At 33.2% G+C, this 25,301-nt stretch overlaps 1 protein-coding gene across 32 annotated transcripts in view; it reads right to left on the bottom strand.

Moving 5' to 3' along the window:
• Nucleotides 1-25,301, bottom strand: part of BLTP1 (bridge-like lipid transfer protein family member 1) — a 212,512-nt gene that overhangs the window by 169,073 nt on the left and 18,138 nt on the right. For all 32 annotated transcript variants that reach the window (XM_063723629.1, XM_063723632.1, XM_054554440.2 and 29 more), the window contains 9 exons: nt 24,741-24,870; nt 22,347-22,463; nt 20,848-20,926; nt 19,099-19,163; nt 8,830-9,016; nt 7,545-7,626; nt 6,967-7,160; nt 4,965-5,044; nt 2,652-2,802 (listed from right to left, as the gene is read on the bottom strand). In XM_063723629.1, the coding sequence (XP_063579699.1) occupies nt 2,652-2,802; nt 4,965-5,044; nt 6,967-7,160; nt 7,545-7,626; nt 8,830-9,016; nt 19,099-19,163; nt 20,848-20,926; nt 22,347-22,463; nt 24,741-24,837 (1,052 nt within the window). In that variant the 5' untranslated portion in view covers nt 24,838-24,870. The remainder of the gene's footprint in view (nt 1-2,651; nt 2,803-4,964; nt 5,045-6,966; nt 7,161-7,544; nt 7,627-8,829; nt 9,017-19,098; nt 19,164-20,847; nt 20,927-22,346; nt 22,464-24,740; nt 24,871-25,301) is intronic.

Genomic DNA, 25,301 nt, shown 5'->3' with positions numbered 1-25,301 from the left:
CTCTGTCATGAAAATTCATAAAAAGAAAACATGAAGTAAAAACTGAATAATATCTTAAATATTCAGACAATCATGTAAAGGTAGTAGAACTGACACCAAAATCTAGAAACTAAAATCATGTTATAATTATAAAATCTATAGGCTAAAACCATGCTATTTCAAAAGTCAGTAACTCCTCACAATGCTGAGTGAATTATCCAATAGCAAAACAGCTGAGATTTCTTTCTGTATGTCTTATGTTAATAGATGGCTGCTAAGAAAACTGTCCTTACTATTCATTACTAACTACAGTTCATATTTGTGCAGAAACTCAATACAGGGAAGGAGAAGAGGAAATGGCTGTGTAAGACCTTTTGAACATGTAATTGAGGAGACAAATATTGCTCACATTAGTGAATTTAATACATGTGAAAAATACATTTCTTTTTTTTTCTTTTTTAAATAAACCTGAGTGTTTTTTTAAAGTCCAGGTTAGAAATGCATTGCTCTTCTCTCCTGGCAGTGGAAAAATCTACTGAAAGGAGTGGTTAAAGCAAATTTCTATCTTCAGTGTCATTTCTCTATTGCATTTTAGTTTGGGTTTTTGTGTAAATATACCCTAAAACTTATGAAAAATACATAATGAAATTAAATACAGTTTAAGAAGAATCACACTTTATTTAAGTGCTAAAAAATGCAAAAATACTTCATGGCCCTATGTTAAAGCATTATTTTCATTTTTTCTTCGCAAACAACATATAACTGTTCTGCCAACCTAACAAAATAAACCTTTCTTGAGATTTCTGAATATAGTTTAAATAGATGTAGCTCTATTACTTAATGAAAGGTAAAATCTCTCATTTTCAACTATATGCTATATGTCAAATATAGCATGACTTATAGGAAAAATTTTACCATAAGAGGAAAATTTAAATTCAATTATGTGAAAAGTATTTTCTTTGTAACCTGAAATTTTATGCTCTGCTTACTTTCAAGTTTAACAAATGACCTAATGCAGAACTTAATGAAGTATTGTTTTAGCATAATGCAAGAATTTTCAAATAACGAGCTTATTCATTTACCATATAATTGTTAGTTAGCTACTTAATGAGGCAGGTATTCCTATATACTACAGATAACAAGATTAATAGAATATACTGTTTGGTATATTATACCTCAACCAGCCTTCTTAGAATATACTACTTGACAAAATACATAATAATTCTAATAATGCTAGCTAGATGGCACTTTTTTAAAAAGCATTTAAAAAGTCAATACATCAAGTTAGTATCAGCACTCTTTCACTAATCTATCAATGGCCCCATAATATCTGCTCAAGTGAATGACTTGGCTTTCTCTATTCAAAAAAGCTAGTTCATGAATAGAAAAACTAAACTAATTTTAAGCAATGTCTAATTTTGTACATAAAAACTTAGATGCTCCCTCATAATTAATGGTAAATGTCCCCTTCTTTGTTTAAAATTTTTCAAAAGTAGAAAAATGTTCATAGTATATTAAAAATTAAAAATACTTTAAAATAAAATGACATTATAAAATCTATACCTCTTAACCACGATAGACTATAACTATAGGACAATTCTCCACTATCCTCATGCATTTATAAAACTCTTCTCTTGCCTCAATGATTCACCCTCCTCTTCTTTCCCTGGCTAACTCTCGATTATCTTTCAAAACTTAATTTACATGTTACCTCAACCAAACAGCCTTCTTCTCTCCCCTAATCTTTAATATAAATTATATACTATATACTAGGAATACCAAGTAACCTAAAAATTCATACGTTGAAGTCCTAACCCCTAAAATTCATATGCTGAAGTCCTAACCCCCAGTACCTCAGAATGTGACTATATTTGGAGATGGGGTCTTCAGAAGGGTAATTAAGTTAAAATGAAGTCATTAGGGTATGCTGTCCTAATCCAATATGACTGGACAGTATGATCTGGACACAGAGGTACACAAAGGAAAGACCACATGAAGACACTGGAAAACAACAGCCATCTACAAGCCAAGGAGAGAGGCCTAGAACACATCCTTCTCTCATAGCCCTCAGAAGGAACCAATCATGCCACCATCTTGTTGGAGGACTCTTAGACTCTAGAATTGTGAGAAAATACATTTCTGTTGCTTAAGCCACATTATCTGTGATGCTTTATTAAGGCAGCCCTAGCAAACTAGTAGAGTACTTTTCTAAGTTCTTCATCAAGACCTTTTACTTACCTTTATTATAGCACCTAATATTAGTCTTTTGGTTCTTTCTTCCCCACTAAAACTAGAAGATATATGTCTTTTATTTCTGAATTCCCATAGTTCCAACAATATCTGGCATATAGTAGGGGATCAATGAAGAAATCGTTGTTGATTAAATCCAAAAGAAAAAACAAATGAACCAACAAATACGCTCCTCATTCTAATCAATCTAATTCTAATCAATCAGAATTAGATACTAATTCTAATCAATCAGCTCCACCTTTGGAATGAACTTGCTTGTGGAGAAGCCACAAGCAAGTTATTAACTGGATCAAAATGTTTAGTGATATCTTCCTCTGCCATAATAAAATAGTTTATAAAAATTTTAAGCTAGTTTTTATTTAAAATTATATACATCTAAACACATCTAAAAGACTTATAAGAAATATAACATACTCAAGTACCTCTGCCTATCGGCCCATGGTCCATAATTAAAATCTGTTCCTTTACCACAAACTATATCCAGTCCCCAACATGGAGGCAAGTCTTGTAATTTGCAATCCTCACTGCTCATTTCTCCTTCAATATTTTCTTCTGTTTCTTCCGGAACAAGTCCTATATTCCAGAACATACAATATAAAGGCAGTTATTTAAAATGGCCATTAAAAAGTTTCCTTAGATCAGCAGTTCCAACATTTTTTGGTCTCAGGAAACCTTTATATTCTTAAAAACTATTGAGAACCTAAAAGAGGTTGTCCTCATATTGTATTATGTCTATCAAGAATTACTATGTTCAAAATTAAAATTCAGCAATTTAAAAAAATATTTTAAAAATAAACTCATGTTGACAAAATATTTAATGTAATTAAATATAACATGTAATATAAATATAATATAAAATTAAATGAAATTTTAATCTCATTTTTAATGAAGAATAACTATATTTTCTAAAACAAAATAATTTAGTGAGAGGTATTAGAGGTTTTTTTGGCAAATCTCTAATGTCTAGCTTAATAGAAAACAGGTGGATTCTCATAGCTGTTTTGGCATTCAATCTGTTACTGAAGGATTTGGAAAAGATCTGGCCTCATAAAGATATGTAGATAGAAAAGGGAGGAGTATTTTAATAGCTTTTTCAGATAATTTTTAATACTCTTCTTTGATACTACCCCAAAATTCAACAAATGGAAATTTCTTAAAGGTTAATTGCAATGTGGAATCTGAAGCCATATCACTAAACTTTTCATACCCTGTTATGTTAAAATCTACTGGTCTATCTTGCACTTTGAATACATTTATCTACGCATGACTTTTATAATATCATGCACTGGGAAATACGGGTTCACTGAGTAATGCAGATTTTTTCCAAATATTGACCAATTCCATTATTAAACATTTAAAAACATCACACTTGCTATATCATTGGTGGTCCCATCATAAAAGATGTTAACTATTGGGATGCTGTCAAGCTCATAACAGCAGACTCAAATTTTCCAAAGTTCTAATTTTCACAAGAAAGCTCAAATTACAGTTTGTCTCTAATTACTCTTTCAAATAAAACTGGCACTCCAGAAAAAAAAAAACCCAATTAGTGCAGCTTGCAACTTAATCATACAAGTGCTTTTCCTCAAGACACCAGAATATTTTGGTATGCAGCACAAGCGCTTTACGCGTACTTCAATTTTCTCACACCAAATATTAAAAACACTTTAATCAAAGGTCAACATTTGACAAAATAAATAATTTCTATTGCTTAATCAAGGAAATTTTTATGTGATTTTGACATTTTGTTTTACCGTAAATGTGTAGCAGTTGAAAAATACAATGACTACTAGTATAATTAGGAACCACTTCCTTGATTAGTGTTAAAGCAACAACAGTTTTACCCACCATTGCTCTGCACCATTAGCACAAATGTCAACATGGTGAAAAGGCAAATAACGTCTTAGTTTTACTTTCAAAATACTTTGACCTTAAATACTTTTATACTCTGAAAGGTATAAAAAGAGCAGAAGTATGAAAAAAGAGCTTAAAACCCAATGTTTAGATACTTTTAGAAAATGGAAGCCACCTGTCAAGAATTTTAACAAGATGGATTTCAATCCTCAAACTTTAAGTCTCAAATCTACTATACTAAGCTTCTAAGCTAAGATGAACTACCTTAACTATCACTACATTCTATAAAGGTTTTCACTCGTGATCATTTGCATTCTCAATTTTTGAGGTTTATCTATGAAAATTGAATTTGAAAAAAATAATGTTATCTTTTAATCTATAATACTAAACTAATATTCAAGTTTTGAGAAATGACACAGATATTTTCCAGATATTTTCACTCTTATCTACATTTACCATTTCCTGATGGCTAAGCAAGATGTAAAATATTACTAGATACCAGCATTTCATAGAAAAAATACAATTGTAGCTATGAAACATGCTTTAAAACAAAAACAGGCCAGGCACCATGGGCTCATGACTACAATCCCAGCACTTTGGGAGAATGAGGCAGGAGGATCACTTAAGGCCAGGAATTTGAGATCAGCCTGGGCAATATAGCAAAATACCATCTCTACAAAAACTTTAAAAATTAGTCAGGCATAGTGGCATATTCCTGTCATCTTAGTAACTCAGGAGGCTGAGGTAGGAGGACTGCTTGAGCCTGGAAGGTCAAGGGTATAGTGGACTGTGATTACGCCACTGCATTCCAGCCTGTGTGACAGAGTGAGACTCTGTCACTTTAAAAAAAACAGCAACAACAACAACAACAACAACAATACCTGGCTCATCCATGTAGTAGTAGATGTCAACATCATTTGACTGCATCACCACGAAACCTTCTCCCATTAATCTCGGTGGTCTATAAGAAGGTGGAGGGGAAAGCAAACTAAACAAATCTCCAGAATATAAAATGTTCAGTATCCTGGTTAATGCTGGCAATAGGTGAAAAGAAAAGGAAAAAAAACTAACAAGCACATAACAAGTAGCATCCTGAAAAGAAAGAAAAACACCTTTCCAATGAACAATCATCCTAAGAAATTGTTCCATGTTTTATTCTATGTTAGACTCAATAATAAAATGATACTAAAAATTTATCAGTAAATTACTTCAAGAAGAAAAAAAATTTGGTTTTAAAAAGAAAAAATTTAGTTTTATATTTTTCATTTTCAGTTTTGAATAAGAGCAATCGATTTAAAACAAAGTTTAAATACAATGGAATGATGATCACTGGAATAAAATGATCATATTCTGCATTTACAACAAAATTAAAATTTGACCACTTTATATTAATAACGGAATAATAAGTATCATTTTATCTATCTGTATATTAAACTATAATCATTCAAAAACATTAAATAATAAAAAATGTTATCATTTTATCTTCTTATTACCTATTTCCATGAATATTTAATCAACTTGAAATAAATCTAGAGCAAACATCGTGAACTCTAACTCTGGAATGAACGTTTTTCTACCATCAATAATTTCCCAGAAACCATTAATCTTCGCTTGCTTTGATTAAACAACTTTTCTCTTTGTCATACATACATCACAATATCTTCTTGCATATCAAAATTAACTTCTCAATCATTAGATGATATTAAATGCAAAAACTTGCAATTTTTTTCTAAATATGTATTAAATCACAAAGGTTAATGTTTAATATCATCATGTAATCTCCACACTTAGTTTTAACAAGTGAAAAATACAATTTTAAATCTTTTTATACAAATTATTAATAGCAAGACACTTTTTCATCTTACTGTCCATAATTTTTCAAAAAAATCCTGATTTATTCAGTATTATACCTTTACTCATACACATTTGTGTGCACAGTCCACATTCCAGAAGATTCTTAACCAAGTCCATGATCTTGAAGAGGCCAGGTAGACCCACAGTCACCGTGATACTCAAAAAGGAAAAACCCTCTTTCTATCATTCTAGCCAAATCCTGGAAAATCAAATACCAGGCCAGCCAAGAGTTACAACTAAAAAGGAATAATCATGTTTCATATAAAACCTCATAAGGTACCTACACACAAAGATAAAAGCTGAGACACTGTACTGAAAACTCTCCATATGAACACTTAAGTTACATAAATTCAACCAGAGTATCCTTTACACACACAAAAATTGAGAAAAAACATAAAAATCACAAGAGCACATCTCCCACTCAGCATCCCACCACACTGAGTCTAGTGTACATCATTCCTATAATGAGTCTTATACATACAAGCAGCTACTTCACTGAAAGAAAAAAAAAAAGGAAAGCTAGATGGAAAACTGACAGTTTGGAACTTAAAGAAATGTCAAGTGGGTCTCAAAACTATACCATCTTAACTTCACCAAATTTTCCAAGAGTAATTTCAATTCAATTTTCAACTTTCAATAACTCAAAGTGGTATTCCACTGCAATGAATCTGTTCAATTTACTCTTTAGTCACATCTTCTAGAAACAAAAACCTACCTGTAATGTGTATCTCCTAACATACAAACAGGAACTAATTGCACAAAGTAAGTTTCCAAAATACAATTAGAAGGAGAAAAGGATAAAAAAATTATAGTTATAATCATGCAGAAAAATATTTAAAATTAGAGTTTATCACTGGATAGCATATCCATTTATTCTATAAAGGACTACATTGTTAACTGCTTTAATAGAGAAATATACCTAATTTTTGTACAACTTGTAGCAAAAAAAATTAAAAGGATGTTAAAGTTTCTAGCTGTATCTATATTACCTATAAGAAGTTTTTTATTATTTTTATAAGATTTTCTTACTCATCATTTTGAAGACCAACATATCTTGGACTAGGAACAAGCATGACTCGAACATTTTCAAGCTTTCCTTTCACAATATGCATGAATTGGTCAAGATGACTTGAAGGTGGTTTTGTAGTGTAAGTTAAGAAAGCATCATCAAAGTTGATGCACAGAGTTTGCGGCTGGTAGTGATTTCCAAAGGCCAAACGTCCCTAAAAAAAAAAAAAAAAAAACAGATAAGAGACATTATATCATGCTATTCTGGCCATATTTCTTTCCTTAGCTAAACTAATAACAAACACTTTCAAACAACAGCTTAATGATTCCACTTTAGGACTATGTGCTATTTAAATTACTCCACTGGTCAATTTAAACCAGTACTTAAAAGAAAATTTAAGTACTTAAAGAAATTTAAACACAAATTTATCAGAAAATAGTATTTTAAAATAATTATTTCACTCACACTTTACAGAAATGGGAACTAAAAAAAACTCCACAAAATTATTTAATTTTCTTACATTAAAATCATATTTGCAAAAATTAAAAGTTCTACGTTACTACCCCATGAAACAGTAATTGTAGCAGAATTTACTTACTGTGCTCACATTGACCTTTATGACCGGAATAAGTGATCTCCATGAAGATGTGGGGTCTTGGGATTCTGTTTTTACTTTAACTCTAACAAGAAAAAATAAAACTGACATGAATAAGAAAAACTTAAATACCTGAGGACATAGTTCACTTCCTCACAATACCATACCTCACAGTATCAGTTTACCTTTCCAAATACATCTAATGACCACTTCAGTAAACAGAACAATGATCATCTGAAGGAATACTAATATTCCTACAGCTGTCTACTGGAGCACTCTTACATCAACTTTTAGATGGATAAGCTATTATAACAAAACTATGTTTTTAGAATAACAAGCTTTAATGACAAAACTATAAGGGATGATATGCTGTCACTACATCTACCATTTTGCCCATTATGTTACTATACGACATTTTATAAGACAGCCAAAGTTATTATTAAACATAAATGATTAAGGTACAAGTCACTTTGATGTTTGTCTACTGTTTTTAGCACTTCTAAAAACAATCCAGTTGCTCCTCTTCCTTCCCTCACCCAAATGCCTTGTGCCAAATTAATTTTCCCTTAATGAAATGAAAATGATAAGCCAAGAGTAAGAAAACTGGCCATATACAAAGTACACAAATGTTAAGAAATCAAAATTTCACAGCAATTCACTAAACAGATAGATAATATATAAATAAATAGGTGTGGGTATGTCCCAATAAAACTCTATATACAAAACAGGCAGTGGGCTAGACTTGTGCTATAGTATAGGTCTAAGTTTGCTGATCCTGTTCCAGAATAATTTTGTAGGTAGACCTACACACACAGATATGTATTTTTAAAAGCAGACCTACATATACAGATATGGAATAATCTTACAGAGAAACTGCTACATAAAAAGCAAATTACAGAACAATACACACGATATGAGGCACATATTCTAAACATATATGTTTAGAAACACAGAACAAAATCACGTATTTTATAAGCACCTTAAATATGTATGTATACGTTTATGTACATACATTCAAAAGGATAAAAACTAAATTGATAACAGTGGTTATTAATATGGAGAAAAGTAGGATTTGTGTGCAGGAGAATAGAACAGGACTTTTTTAGATTACATATTCTATATCATCTCAATTTCTAAAATAATTATATAATTATTTATGTTACTAAAAGTTTCAGTTAATTTGCAAAGAAATATTAGGCTCTGTTTAGGTGCATAGCCTCAATGATATTCTAATAAAGGCAAATGTTTAAATGCTAGAGATTAATAAAATTCAAGTATGATACTGAACCTTTCAATTTTCGATTGGGTTCTTGTTCTTCCATTTTCCCGTGTTTTATCATCATCTTTCTTAGGTGGAATTATTGTTGGCTCCAAACCAAACAACTCTTGAAGGCGTCCATAAAGATCCGAACGATTATAGACATGAAATTCAAAGTCATTGACTGTGATGTATAACCTGGTTTCTGCCTTTGGATCTAAAGACACCGATTACGAAAAAATTTTTAGTCAACTTTTTAAGAACTTCAAAGTTTTTACTCAAACATTTTTACACACCTAAAGTAATTCAATGTATTTTAAAATAGAATTCTATGATACAGAGAAGCATATTAATAAAATAAATATAAAACACTGGCCAAAAAAAGAAAAAACTTGATATTTCTGTTATATTTTAATTCAGCATTCTAAAAACAACTTTAATTTCTAGATTCCGGTTATATACTGAAAAAATTTAAAGATTTTTAGCTAAGAACAGTAAAGTACCACTTAAAGAGTAAAAGTACACCTTTACCCTAATATAGCCATAATTTTATACCAAAATATATGCAGTAAAATGTTTAAAGTATGATGCTTTATTTAACTATCATATTGGTATTTGAACTTTTGCATCACAGAAACTACAATTTTTCATAAATACTTATTTCCATAAACATACACAACACTAAAACATAGGTTTTATGAACTGTAGACTTCCATCTTCTCAAATAAAAGACAATTACATTAAGTAGAAATAGCAATAGTAATTAATGAACCCATTTAAAGTGATGGATGAGGCACTTGTTTCTACTCAGGAAATAATCTAAAACAACGCATCACACGTCAACCAGAGAGCGACAGAAAAAAGGTACCACAATCAATGCTTTCTTTTGTTACCAAATGAAAGAACTACCATGTTTTCTGAGGCCTCTTTTTTATAACCTTTATCCATTTTTATCTCTATTGAACAAATTCAAACATTTATGGATATTTAAATGTCCACTTTATAACAGATGTTTTAGAAAACTATGGAGTTTACAAAACTCTGATTTTATCATCACTTGGTTGAAAAATCCTTTCTTTTCACCTAGTAATCTACTGTAATTTATAACTTTATTCCTATAGGAAAATAGATTTAAACTTACAAGTCTGAGCCAGCCAAAATTACTTTAGATTTCACTATTACTTCACTAGTATTTAGTCTTCTATTGTTTTGCTATCATTCTCTTGCCCCACATAGCTTTTCCCCTCTTCTATACTATATGATATACTCTTCCCTGATGAAGACTGGTGTAAATGGGCTAGTATTTGGCATCTGTAGAAATAATGAAATCAGAATATTAGGGGCAGATTTCATGTCTGGAAAAAGTATTCCAACAGCTAGAGCAGCTGTTCATTAGATAAGTTTGAACAAAGGCTAAGTTTTGTCATACAATAAAGTATTCTGAGAGAGTTTGAAATGGGCATTTTGCAGTTTCTCATGTGTGGTTTAGAAAGGCAGTATGCTAATGAGTCTCTAGACTGTGACTGTATAGTACCAGTTGTTAAACCAGCATTTTTACCTTTTTTTCTTAGCAACCGCTATGAATGTTTTTTGTTTTTTGTTTTTTTTTTGAGACAGAGTCTCCCTCTGTTGCCCAGGCTGGAGTGCAATGGCACGATCTCAGCTCACTGCAACCTGGCACCTCCCAAGTTCCACTAATTCTCCCACCTCAGCCTCCCGATGAGATGGGATTACAGGCACCTGCCATTATGCCTGGCTAATTTTTGTATTTTTAGTAGAGAAGCGGTTTCACCATGTTGCCCAGGCTGGTCTCAAGCTCCTGACTTCAGGTGATCTGCCTGCCTCAGCCTTCCAAAGTGCTGGGATTATAGGCGTGAGCCACCACACCCGGCCCTACAAACTTTTTTTCTTAGCAACTGCTATCAACTATCTAAAGAATAATTTTAGGTGGCATTTAAGTGAAGATATCTTACTTATACTGCAGAGATGGCTAAACTTATTCCTAAGAGCCACGTTCTTTTCAGTCTTGGCTTTTGACACATTCACTTAACTTTGAGCAGGCCCAATATTTCTGCCTTTGATTTCATTTATAAAGTCTATCTAGTTTGTTCCTTAGAGAGATTTACTTTAGGTGCATATTTTCCCCTACATGTCATGCTTCTATTAATCTTGCAGTCTATTTGTTAGATGATTTGCTCTTTTGACTAAACTTTTCTTTTTTAAAAACATATTTAGTTAACATAAGCCATATTGTTAACAAGATTACAGTGGAGCTGAAACAAAATTTTTTGTTTATATAGTTGGTTTATGATTTTGAAAGAAAAATGTACCTCTATGTGGATACTTACACTAGATGTTTTATTCTCAATTATTTTCAGTATTTAGGATATTTGTGTGAATAAATAAAGCTGTAGGGGGACAGTGAGGTTGGAAAGTAGAGAAGAAGGTCCATTTGAACTAGTATCCCATGCTATTAACCCTAGAATTTTGTTCCAAAGAACAAAACTTGGAAAAAACTGATCTTCTCAAAACCCCTCATCGACTTGGAAATAACTAATACTTTAAAAACCTCTCATTTTGCTGATTAAGAAAGAGAAATTCCTGTGATTGTAACTTGTAGAGTCAGAGCAAAAATCTACATCTGCTAACTTCTAGTCCAGTGCTCCTTGTATTATAAAGCCGCCTTGTCAACTGGGGCCCAAATAAGTCCTTGGAAATTCTTATCATAAATATTGATTGCAGCTTGAGGAAAGGATGGACACCTGCAGTATCCAGAGGCAACTGACAGTTTAAAGCTATAAGCCTAATGACACTGACCACTTTAGAATTTTCTGATTTTAGAAATTCTCTAATTCTACAATTTCTAGAGTGCAGAATGTAAATCTTAAATTGTTTAAGCTTTTTTTTTTTTTGAGACAGGGTCTCGCTCTGTCCCCCAGTGTGGCATGCAGTGGTGCAATCATGGCTCACTGCAGCCTCAACCTCCATGGCTCAAGCGATCCTCCCACCTCAGCCTTCCAAGTAGCTGGGACCCCAGGCACATGTCACCATGTCTGGCTAATTTTTGTATTTTCTGTAGAAACAGGGTTTCACTATGTTATCCGGGTTGGTCTCAAACTTCTGGGCTCAAGCAATCCTCCCACTTAGGCCTTCCAAAGCGCTGGGATTACCAGTGTGAGCTACTGCAACCAACCCAGCTTTTTTTCTTTTTGAGAAAAGTAGTTACTTCATTTGATCATGAAATACTACATCTCATTAAAATGAATTGCTCCTCACCAGAATACACGTATGAAGTCAAGAATAACTGACCCAAGTGTCTTTCAGGAAAGAAGTGGTTTTTGATAAAAATTTTTAACAGGTATTTATTTGGCATTCACTTTATTAATCATTGTGTTAAGCTGGGAGGGGGATTTAAAAAAAGAAAGAGGGAAATGAGTGCCACTTGAATCGATTTGGTGGAGCAGATGCATACAAACAATTACAATTAAAGGAGAAAGGGAGCAGTGAATGTGAATGGAGGAAAAATGCTGAGAACTTCTAACTTTGATACAGAACATTTGGTATGGTCCCAACAGGGTCATGGTTTGACAATAAAGTTCTGCCCATTTGTCAGGAAGTAGAATGGTAGATGGAGGGCTCCTGTGAATGCCTTATTCCTCAAGGAGCATGCATGATGATGAGTGAGGAGGATTATGTCAGACAGATGTGGAGGGGAGGGGAGCTCACATGGAATAACTGATTAGACCAATGGCACTGAGGTTAGAAAATGTGTGTGTTTAGAAATTCAATTTGGTGGTAAATTTAAGGTAACGGGGTAATAGGGGATGATTTGGAAACTGTGTATGGAGGACCCTGAATACCTGGCAGGCACAGTCAATAAACTCAGGGGAGGGCAGCGGAGTGCCATAAACTCCGCTTCTTTGAAAGGACATAGCAAAATGTAGTCACTACTTCAGATTCATACACCTCAGGTTAACAGAAATATCTTAAATACTGGCCTTCCCTTGACTGGCTTTCCCCATAATTTCTGTCAATGTCTTGAATTCTTTTTGTCACTCTTTTAATATTAGCATACTGCTGTCTCTCTGTATGCTCTCTGTAATTGCCCATAATCTAGAACAGAAATATTATAATTTTTGGATATTCTGTATTCTTAACATTTAAGAATATTTAAATTGTTTTTGGCTTAAGTGTTCTTTTTTAAATTTTGTGTGTGCCAATGATTTTCAATAGAAAAAAAGATTCCACACCTCTATTTTATAGTGATGTTAGAGGTTGGTAGATGTTATCAATTATTACTTTTGCAATTACTAATAATTTGCTCATACTTTTACCTACAATATGACATTTAATTCTCATCAAGAGGAGCACAACATTGGTGAAGAGTCAATTAAGTTTTTCTTCCCTGTGCTTTTGTAAAGGAAATTCTCTAGTATGGAGGATGACATTCTTAACAACATACTCAATGTCCTTCAAAAGTAAAGACATGATGTCAAATAGTAATGCAGGAATAAATAATTTGGTTTGAGTACATTATCAGTCTACCATTACTCAGGGACAGAATTTAGACTATAGTAGATAGAGGAATGAATAGGCCGCAAATGAAGCTTTTGATAAAAGTGTAACAAGATTAGCAGCTTATACAATCATTATATATAATATTAAAACAGATTATGTTCACTAACAAGACCTTATAATCAGTATTTCCTTCTGATTAAGGGCAGATCCATATGCTTGGCAGTTAACCAAGAAGGAAGTTGATGTTTCTTGGTGGAAAAATTAGAAGCCTAATTGGGACATATGCCTGAATAGACAGATGTGCATTCAGCCTTCCAAGGAGATGGACCAAAGTCTGTCTGTAGGTAGGACCAAGATTTTTATTACTCAGTTTTTGAATTGCTCTATCAGGAAAAAAGAGGCGTGTTCAAGTGCCCAAATTCTGTGCCAGGAGCACATTTAGATCTGTCAGTTGTCCAGTGTAGCTCTTTAAAAAAAAAAAGAATACATCTAATTTGTTTATCATAGGATGTTTGTAAATACTCCCTAGATTATAAAATTAGTGATCTGCTTTATAGATGATTGTCAGCTAAAGATCAATTATATCTGTCAAAAATCTTTATTTTGTTTTTAGGATAAAGACTGTCTTTTGGAAAATAAACTGTAAGACCAGTTGCCTCTTAACAGGCAATGATATATCATAATGTTTAAATGAATATGGATCTGAATAAATAGTCATGCTTTCTTCTTAACCACAAGAAATTCTTATATCAAGAAGTGAAAGAATGACGGTAAAGTATGTCCCTTTCTCTTATTTTATTACTTAGAGGTTTTAGCCTACTATAATCTATTAGTGTAATTTAAAACCGGTTACATCTAAACCTTGTTAAATAAATTACATAAATAGAAAACCCTGAGCAGTTTTTAAAAGGTCAGTAGACTGTTTGTCTTTGTATTGATTCTAAGAATTATAAGGCCTTGGCAGCACTTCTGCACCTTGCCTTTTTTACTACAAATAGCATGTGTCCCAATTACATAATTAAATACGTATCTTTTTTCTAATTTCTCTTTGGAAAACAAGGAGTCTCAATTAGCTGTTTGTTCAGAAGACTTAAGCAGTTCTACAAAATGCATTTACTTTTACTTTTGTTTTGTGAAGAGTTTAGTATCTGGGTTCCAATCTACATCTTGCTGGTTGTGTAATCTTGGGCTCCAATCACTAGAGTTGTCGTGAGGATTAAATAAAATTATGTGCATAGAGTGCCTAGAACAGTACCTGGAACACAGCAAGAGTGCAATAGAGCTGAGCTGCCTTTATCATTATTCTGAACATTATATCACATTCTGAAAGATTATCTTAAAAGAATAATTTGAAAACAAATACATAATTTACATGACTAGTAAGAATTTGACCTTCAAAGAGAAAAAAACTAGTATTTATTTTGTATAGCAATCCTACAGGTAAGTAGAGGTGTTCTCATTTTATAGATGAAAAAAATAAGGCTCAGAGTGGTTAAAATTCTTGCCTTAAGTCACAATATTAGTAAATGACGTTACAGGGATCACATCCTATATTCTTTCTACTATGTATTTACCTCCTTTGTCCAGTTCCTGAAGAATCCAATGCAGCCATTCTCAACATATTAGGTTTTTTAAAAGAAGCCGTGTGTGTGTGTGTGTGTACGTGCACGTGTATATGAGAGATGGATGCCTTTGAAAGAAGTGCCTGTCTTTTGGAGGGATACTTGTTTGTGAGGGGACATGCTCACTGCTGGGGATATGCCTCTGTTGATCTGGAATGGTACCCCTGTCTGTATGTGGGGGGCAGGGAGGATATCTTGCATGTAGCCTCTGTGTGAGTATTTATCTCTGTGAGGGGGATACAGTGAGTGTACTAGCACTTGTGTGGGCATGCATGTGTGAGTGTGTGTGCATGTATGTGCTCATCTTTGAAAATGTTTCTCTGTACATAAGTGTACCTATATGTGCATGCCCATTTCTGTATGCATATATATGCCTCTCTATATGTGTCCTTTTCACTGTGTTTCTGTTCTATGGGTGTGCTTTTAGGCAACCTGTCTCTTTGTATCTAAGTGTGTAATACTGGGGTACAGGTACGGAGGATGAAAGGAGTGTTGCCACATAAAATACTCCTGAGGATGGTAGAAGGCTAGGAATATTAACAAAAAAGATCTTGGACAGAAGCCTTGAAGAAAATACAGACCATGTAAGCATGGAGATCAGCCCACGCTTGGAGATCTGGTTTACTGTTTAATCATACAGGTCTTTGGCTGGAATATTATTAATGCAGGTGAACTAAATAGAAACAAGAGAACAAATAAAGGTGGGATGTGAACTGAGCTAAATGTTTCTCTTTTAAAATATGAGACCAAGCAGTGCTTTTATTTATTTATTTATTTATTTATTTATTTACTTATTTATTTTTTAGAGAAAAGGTCTTCCTCTGCCACCCAGGCTGGAGTGCAGTGGTGTGACCATAGCTTACTGTAACTCAGCCTGAGGCATGTTCCCACCTCAGGCCAAATAGCTAAGCCTACTGGCATATACTACCACACCCAGCTCATTTTTTAAAATTTTTGTAGAGACATGGTCTTGCTAATGTTGTATAAGCTGGTCTCAAACTCCTGGCTCAAGCGATCCTCCCACCTCAGCCTCCCAAAACACAGGGATTACAAGCATGAGCCAACATGCCTTGCCTCAAAAGGTGCTTTTTAAATGCTTACAGACTTGCTATTTGTTCAATACTTTTCTAAGGTGATTTTTGGAAGGAAAACAGTGATTTAGGCATTTTGTTCAACCTTAAAATTTTTAAACCTATTTATTATTTTTATTTAATAATTTAAGAATTATTTATTCAACATCTTCTATGTACTAGTCACTGTTTTAGGCACCAGAGATATGACAGTGACCATAGGAAAAATTATTCACTAATGCAGAAGGGTGGATTCTGGTTGCAGAGGTGAAAATAAATAATAAAATAATAAATGAGATAATAGCGGGGGAATAAAAGCTGAAAAACAGGATAAGGAATGTTGACGAGGATCTTACAATATTTTAGTATTCAGTATTTAGTGTTTATCAGTGTTGTCAACATACGTTCAGAAATTAATATCTTTCTCTTTATGCCTTGGTGTCTCCAATTAATGAAGCTATATCTTATCATAGCTGTTACAATGAAAGGAGAGAATCTGTTGTCCATGCCCAGCAAGTTAGAGGTGGATTTGAGAGTAATCCTGTTTTCATTTTTATACAGTCACCGTTTGTTTATTCATCACTGCTGATCCAATTAGGGGCAGGTCCAGGCTCTTAATTTCCCTCATTGCTGCTTCTGCAGCTCACCAACTAGCCTTTAAAGTGTATGCCTAATAATCAGGACATCTGTATGCAGGTATCATTAGTAAACTATTGCTTATGTAAATTTGAAAACAAATAATTTAAAAGAGTTTCCTGGTAAATTTTGACTGAGTTGTTTATAACCTTGAAGAATCTCATAAGAATTAATTTCTACTGGTATAGGTCTATCTGGGAATAGAAACATATTGTATTTTAGATTTATTATGCCTCCACATGTTAGATTTTCAAGCATTCTATAAGATGTTTCTCAATGTTTTGTTTTACTTAGAAGTATGACTAGGAGAAAGATACTCTGTTACTCTTTTATACAAATGAGTTCTTCTATGTACTAAGCATTTTTCTAGACACCAAGTATACAATACAGAATAAAACAAGTCCCACCCTTTACAGAGTTTGCTTCATTCAAGTTAGGTAGATTCTATTAATAAGCAAGTAAATATATATACAGCATCAAGGAATGCATGAGAAAAATACAGCATTGAAGAAAATAAAAGCAAGGTTAGTGGAACAGAGGGTGCTAGTTTGTGGGGGAGGGTGCTGCTTTACAAAAGTACTCAAGAAAAGCTTCACTGATAGAGGATAGTTAACCAGAACCACCAAGCAAATAAGGGAATGAATACTGTGAATACCCAGAGGCCAGCATTTCCTGGTGGCTCTGCTGCAGTTTCATCACCAACACTAACAGGCCAGTTTAGCTGGAGTGGGATGGAAGGTAAGATGATCAGAAGGTAGAAGGAATTTTATAGAATATTTATAGGGATATAATATAAGATTTTATAGGCTATTTATAGGAAGTTTGTAGGATTCTACAGGTCACTTACAAGACCTTGGTGGTGTTCTGAGTGAGATGGGAAGCCACGGGAAAATTTGGGAAGAGAGAGGAATAAAATGATCTTACATTTTTAAAAGATCTGAGCAGTGTATTAAGAGCAGGTTGAGGAACAAGTGCACAGAAGCAGGGAGGCTAGTTAAGAGACTATAAGATAAAACAGGTGGAAGATGATGGTGACTTGGGCCAGTGTGGGGAGAAGTAGTTGGATTCTGGATGTAGGATGAAAGGAAAGCTGACAAGATTTGATGATGACCTCTGGGACACAAAAGACAGCAGTCAAGATTTTTGGCCTGAGCAATAGAAAAGATAGACTTGCTGTTGATAAGATGGAAAATACTGTGGGGTAGGTTTGGGTGGGAAGATCAGATGTTTGGTTGGATATTTCAAGTGTAAGAAACCTGTTACACATAAAATTGGAGACGCTGAGTAGGCTGCTAGATATTTGACCCTAGTGGTCTGAGAAGAGATAGAGGATGATGACTGAGGAAAGGTTTAACGCTAGTGAATGACAGAGTTTAATGTGTTTAAAACTGGGTTTATTACTATCAAATCTCAGAATATTTCATAGACATTAAAACACCAGTGTGTTTCCTAGAGTCTGTTTAAGATTTAAACTACAGCAAGTAAAGGTGATGAAGTGCTTGATATAACAGTTTAGGGATTATTTTAGCTGTTAGTCATGTGATAAATCTGAGGAAATAGGAGGGAACACAGGCCAAAGAACTATGGTAAAATATTAGGAAAATTACATCTTCTAAATATTTGTTTTTTGAAGGATTGGGCCTTTATCATTTTTTTATCAATTATCCTAAGAAGTCATAAGAGAAAAAACCTACACTGGAGCAGAAGCAAAAGAATTTACCTGAAAAATTGTTTAACAAGTAAATTACTCATAAACGTATTACTATATGGAAGATACTATGAAGTGAAAGTGAATGTTGCTGATTCATTTTCCTTAGTTTATTTTTAAAATATGAGTGGTAGTCTACTTTTAATTTGTTGGTTTAAAATTTACCTTTGTTTGGAGTATTTTGTATTTTATATATATTTTTACAAATAATTCAAATTATTAATTTTGGTAAAATGTGATGCCTTACTGAAGAGTATATACCTCTCATTTAAATCACAGCTAATGCTACAAAAGTTAATAATAATTCTCTTCACTCATTTTTTAAAATTAAACTTTTCTTTTTCTTTTTTTTTTTTTGAGACAGAGTATTGCTCTGTTGCCCAGGCTGGAGTACAGTGGCACGATCTTGGCTCACTGCAACCTCCGCCTCCTGGGTTCAAGCAATTCTCCTGCCTCAGCCTCCTGAATAGCTGGGATTACAGGTGCCCGCCACCACGCCCAGCTAATTTTTTGTATTTTTAGTAGAGACAGGGTTTCATCATGTTGGCCAGGCTGGTCTCGAACTCCTGACCTCAGGTGATCCACCTGCCTCGGCCTCCCAAAGTGCTGGGATTACAGATATGAGCCACCATGACCAGCGTAAAAATTAAACTTTTCTAACTGGTCATATCTAATTTTAATTAGTTTTCATAAAATCCTGATTATATGACTGAACATTTTAAACACATAAAAAATGAAAACTCACCATGTTGCTTCTGTTTTGGGTTATACATTTTCCACCACCGAAAAATGATGAATCCATCTTGAATCCTAAGAAAGGGAAATTACAAAATTAGAATTTAAGTAACAATTTACTTAACTCATTTCTTAGTTATTCCAAAAGGAAGGCAATTGATAATGAACAAGGAAATACAAGAAATCCTCAAAAGAACACTGGCATACACAAACACACATCTTTTCATGAACAAAGACTTATAAAGTATGTTTCACGATCTTCTAGTTAAAAAAGGAAAAGACTGCATAGCTAAAGATTCTTGATGAATAAAAATTGCATATATTTATCATATACAACATGTTTTGAAATACCATATTCTTCTAATTAATGGTCACAAGAAAATGAAGTGCTAACAGAAATGTTTTCCTTTTTAAATGATATTTTTTAAAATAAAAAATTAGATACCTAGGTCTACAGGAGAGAGGGAAAAAAATTATGTAATGATAAGCCAAATCTTGAAAGAGGGATGTTAGCACACAAAAGGGAAACTTTTAAGGATGTTCCTTCATTTCTCATAAATAACCTATCATCTCATGCCCCAAAAGGATAGACTTACAGTCTCTGCACTTTTTTATTATTATTATTATTATTATTATAATACTTTAGGTTTTATAGTACATGTGCGCAATGTGCAGGTAAGTTACATATGTATACATGTGCCATGCTGGTGCGCTGCACCCACTAACTCGTCATCTAGCATTAGGTATATCTCCCAATGCTATCCCTCCCCCCTCCCCCCACCCGACAACAGTGCCCGAAGTGTGATGTTCCCCTTCCTGTGTCCATGTGTTCTCATTGTTCAATTCCCACCTATGAGTGAGAATATGCGGTGTTTGGTTTGTTGTTTTTGCGATAGTTTACTGAGAATGATGATTTCCAATTTCATCCATGTCCCTACAAAGGACATGAAGTCATCATTTTTTATGGCTGCATAGTATTCCATGGTGTATATGTGCCACATTTTCTTAATCCAGTCTATCATTGTTGGACACGTATGTTTATTGCGGCATTATTCACAATAGCAAAGACTTGGAACCAACCCAAATGTCTCTGCACTTTTTATTTTTCACTTTTGATTTGGAAATAATTCTAGACTAGCACAGAAGTTGTCTCCTATAGTATTAAGTGAGGTGTGAGCATTGCCAAACTCTAGCACCTCTCAATTAATTCAAAACTTTTGAATTCTACCTAAGTCACAAATTTGAAGAAAATCACAAAAATAGAGTAGGCTTTTCTTTCAAGACTTACAGAAGAAGGAACATTTCAATCATATCCTTATTATATTCATATCTGTGTTTCCTTCTTTGAATAAAATTCAGAGTTTCTAACAAGTGCTAAACAATTCTATAAACTTATTATCTCTAATAAGGAGCTAATGGATGACAGCTACCAACATCTCTAAACCTTGCTGTATATAATGAATGACTACTAATGAATTCTGCGATATAAAATGGTCAGGCAATTTAAAGGTTCACTTTTTCATCTAGAAATGAAAGATTATTCATTTCTATAAACAGCTATTTTTATATTCTGCTAAATTAATCCACTGACAAAATGTTTTAAAACATCAATTCACCAAGTATGATTTACTGGAAAAAAAATTTGATTTAGTTTTATTTGAAGAAGCAAGTCACATTCAATAAAATATCATAAAACATTTTAACAATATTTTTAAAGTATGTTTAACATGGTTCCTTTTTAATTTTTTAATTTTGTTACCTAATAGACATGTCTTCTGTAATGTAATAGATTTCACGAACCATGACTTTTCCAGAAAGAACAGAGAAAGAGAAGGAACCTGTTATAGGAAGGAAAAAACAGCAGTTAATGTAACTGTTTTAACAGACAGTAGGGCCCTTAAAGTTTAAAATAACATTAGCACTAAATTTATTCAATAAGCATCTCTTCTCACTCTCTTCCTGATACCCTTACAGCCTTACTGATTTTCCATCATTCTTTCCCCAATAAAACAAAAAGTGCCATACATATCATCACTATGAAGTAAGCTACTAAATAACCTGAAAAGGATATTAGTTTAAGTAACTGCTTCATATGGATAATTTCCTTAATTATGCACTGCCATTAAATAAACCCAAAGTAGTGATTAATTCACCATTTTTCTTTAGAAACTTGAGTGACTGCAGGAACCAGCCATTGCCTCAAATTAATGGAAGACGATTTATGTTTCAAAGAAGTTTTATGTCGACTAAGAGGTACTCAATTATAAGGCAGGTTAGAATGGTTCTCTCCAGTCATCTCTCCCCATCCCTTTCTCCCACTGGTTTAGGGCTTTCAAAGCACATAGCTTCCTAATACACCCTCCTATCTACCTGCAAATTTCCTACTTTTAAGTAGTCAAAAATTTAATTAATAAAGCAGGCCATAAAATGAAACATACAAGATGATTCTAACTTACATATTTTTAAAGTATGGGTTACTTTAAAAATAACCAAAACTACATTGAACATTAAAAACTTTCTTTGAATTGTGGACTCTCAAGAAATTTCTATTTCCACATTTTATACATATCCAAGTTTTTCAAACTCTTTTAATGAGCATCTTTTATAAGTTAAAAAAAAGTCAAAAAGTTACTACAGAAACACTTAAAGAAGTAATAAATAATGGGGTAAAGGACATAACCAAGTGGATATTATCATGAAGTAATGGAGTGCTGTGTGAGAGAAATTCCAGTTAGATTATTTTAACTATCATGAAACAAAGGTAAATTTCTAATGTTACTATCTGTTCATGAAATATAAATTTATAATATACATCTGCTATGGTTGAATGTTTGTTCCCTCTAAAACTCACGTTGAAACTTAATTCTCATTTTAACAGTGTTAGAAGGGTGGGAAATCTGACTACAGTATTTGAGATGTGAGACATTTGGGAAGTACTCAGGATTAAATGAGGCCATGATGTTGGGACATCAGTGGCTTTACAAGAGGAAAAAGAGACCTGAGCAAGCAAGCTCAGCCCCCTCACCATGTGACACCCTGTGCCACCTCAAGACTCTGCAGAGTCCCCACTGGCAAGAAGGTCCTCACCAGACACACCCCCTCAACTTTGGACTTCCCAGCCTCCAGAACTATCAGACATAAATTGCTTCTCTTTATAAATGACCTAGTCTCAGGTATTCAGTTATAGCAACAAAAAATGGTAAGACAACATCTCAAGATTATAAGGAAGAAAAAAATTCAGGGTTAACCCAAACTCACCAATATGGATATAGCCATGCTTGTATAATCTGTTAAGAACTAGTGTTAAAATAAGACCAACATTCCGGGAATTATAATATGTGAGGTAAATAATCCATCCACAGGACAAAATGGTAGCTGTTGGGAGGAAAAAAATCAGAAATAGGATTTACTTCTACACAGTAATGTGTCCTCTTACAATTTAATACTTGGAATTTTAAAACCAGAGGTTGATTATACTTTATCCAGCTTCCTTTCTCTTCATCATTCATTATCCAGAAAAGCGTAAATTCCAATCAGATCTATTAGAGCAATGTTTCAAGTATGCCTGCTTTCCTTTCTGTTTACTTTATCACTGCTTTGTACTGTTTTAGTTAATAAACATTATGTAAAGACATCCTAGGAGAAGAAAGGCCATATTTCTGAATATTCTGAAACAAATTCACCTTTATTAGGCCAAAAACTCATCTCATACACAAGTTCATTCCCAAGTTATTTCCTGAAACAAGCTATAACCACTTGTAAAGGAAGAAAAGTAATGATTTTTAAAATCTCTGCTTTAAAAAAAAACCTTCTGCTTTTTAAAGCTGTGCTTTAAGTAAAAGAAGTTGGAATTTAGTATAAAGGCATATCAAATAGGCCACCTGTAACTAGATATTTTGCTGTAATGGGTAAGACAATAAGTTATGATGTCATTGAATATGCTACAGTAAATGAAATTCTAAATTTATTTTTTAATGAAAGTATACAGTTACTTATAAAATTCATATTCTCAAAAAATCTAGTTCATGAATATACAAAAGGCAAAACACAGGAAAACATTGTTTTGATAATAAATTTGCTCTTATCCTTTTCAAAAGTATTACTTCTAAATTATGAGAAAATTATATAAAGCAACTTAACCTGTATAACCCTTTAGTAACATCATATTAAGTCCTTAACTTTTAAACAATTATGTATTATGGATAAAGCAAAGCAATCACTGAGAGTCAACATAAAATACAATTTCCAGGGCAGCTTAGATTGATGGTAATAGCTTTGACGTAGCAAGTGCTATGATTTGCCACTAAAAAAAAAAAAAATTCTAGAAAAAATATTTTGAAGTTATTTTGATGATACGCCATTATATCTCAAGTTTAAAGCCATTTTGTACAAATTTTTACTATAAATCATTGCGTCAACAGTAGGTTGTTATATGAGTCCTTCAGAATGGCAACAGGCATTTGCTGGAAAATATGCTTTTAATATTAAACAAGCCAGGAATCATAGTCTTTTCATTATATCATGCCCCCCTACTCTCATAGTAAAACAGAAGGATTAAACAATTGCTCAATGTTTCTCTGCTTATTATTGTTGCTGTTTTTTTCTTAAAGAAAGGAGGTGTTTATAACAGGAACAAGTCTGAAAAATTCTAGGTGACAGGAAAGGGAACAGACACTTCATCTCTACTTATATTCCTACCCACATCCTTGGGTGTCATGAAAGAAGCATAAGCATCCCCTCAGAAAAAAAAAAAAAAATACCTGTGTAACCCATATAAATTATTTAATCTTTATGGGCCTCAATTCCCCAACAGGGAATTAAAAGGAAAAGAATAAAAACCTACCTTCATAAAGCTACTCTGAGCATTAAGTGAGACAACATATGTACAAGCTGGTATCTAGCACACAGAAGATGCTCAACATATTATCATTACCCTTTGTTTCCTCTCTTACCCTTCCTAATTTCCTCTGTTTCCAATTCTTATGCCAAAATTAAAGTCAAATACCATTCTCCCATGAAAACTTCCAGAGCAGAAACAGCCTACAATAATTTCTCCCTTCCCTGTATTATTTTTGTATTTCCCCCTCTCATTCATTCATATTCATTCATTCATTCACTCATATTTTCTTTCTCCCTCTGCTAGTTTAAGCTATTTGTATATACCTAGAAAACTTCTAGATTATACCAAAAAATTATTAATAGCAGATCTCACTGCCAAGTGCACAAGGAATGAGGAAAGAGATTAAAAGATTAGGCATATAATTCTATTTTACTATAAAAATAGAATTATTTTTACAGTAAAATTATATTTGAGGATTTATTATTTCTGTAACAAAACCAAAGTGTTTGTATGTGTGTTGAGTCGAGAAGTAGGGGAGGTGACCTGAAACTAGAAAGATAAGCTAAGTGCAATGTTGTTCTTCTCTTTCCACTTCCCCTAAGTCAGATGAGAATGCAGCCTAAGAAAAAGTAGAGCATTTCAGAGCAGTTTCCAGAACAAATGTTCAAGAAATATAAATAACAATCTTCCTTCCTAAAAATAAATAAATGGTAGTGTTAATGTTCCAACTTCAGTCAACCACTGTTTAAAATCTGGCAGCTGTTAATCCATACTTAAAACACAATAAAATAGAAGAAAAATATTCCACTTACCAACAAGGAGCCAAACAACATTGGAATTGTGTTCTGTAAGAAAATCTTCTAATTGAGTGATACTAGGGACAATACTCTCATTCTTCCTTTGATCCATTACTAAAGTTTTTCCAGAACAACATCTAAAGGCCTACAAGATTTCAAAGGTTAAATTTAGAATCAGAGATTTATAAAATTGCAACAGAAATCATTAAGGGCAAAAAAGGGTGAATTTAATAAATGAAGTTGATTAAATCACCTTTCTGTTTCCTTCAATGATGAGAATGCAAAAATACAACAAAAATGCCCACATTTCTACTAAAATGTAAGAGAATGGATCATACTTGTAATGTCCTGATTTCACCATTTTAAATGTAAGCACTAACTAAGGTTCAATTACTATACTCTGGCTCAAAATAAGAGGAATGTGATTATTCTTTTTTTTTTTTTTTTTTTTTTTGAGAAGGAGTTTTGCTGTTGTTGCCCAGGCTGGAGTGCAATGGCGTGATCTCGGCTCAGGCAACCTCCGCCTCCCAGGTTCAAGCAATTCTCCTGCCTCAGCCTACCTAGTAGCTGGGATTA

This window comes from Pongo abelii, chromosome 3, assembly GCF_028885655.2.
Source record: "Pongo abelii isolate AG06213 chromosome 3, NHGRI_mPonAbe1-v2.0_pri, whole genome shotgun sequence".
In the NCBI taxonomy this organism is placed as follows: domain Eukaryota; kingdom Metazoa; phylum Chordata; class Mammalia; order Primates; family Hominidae; genus Pongo; species Pongo abelii.
This window is presented reverse-complemented; position numbering and strand designations above follow the sequence as displayed.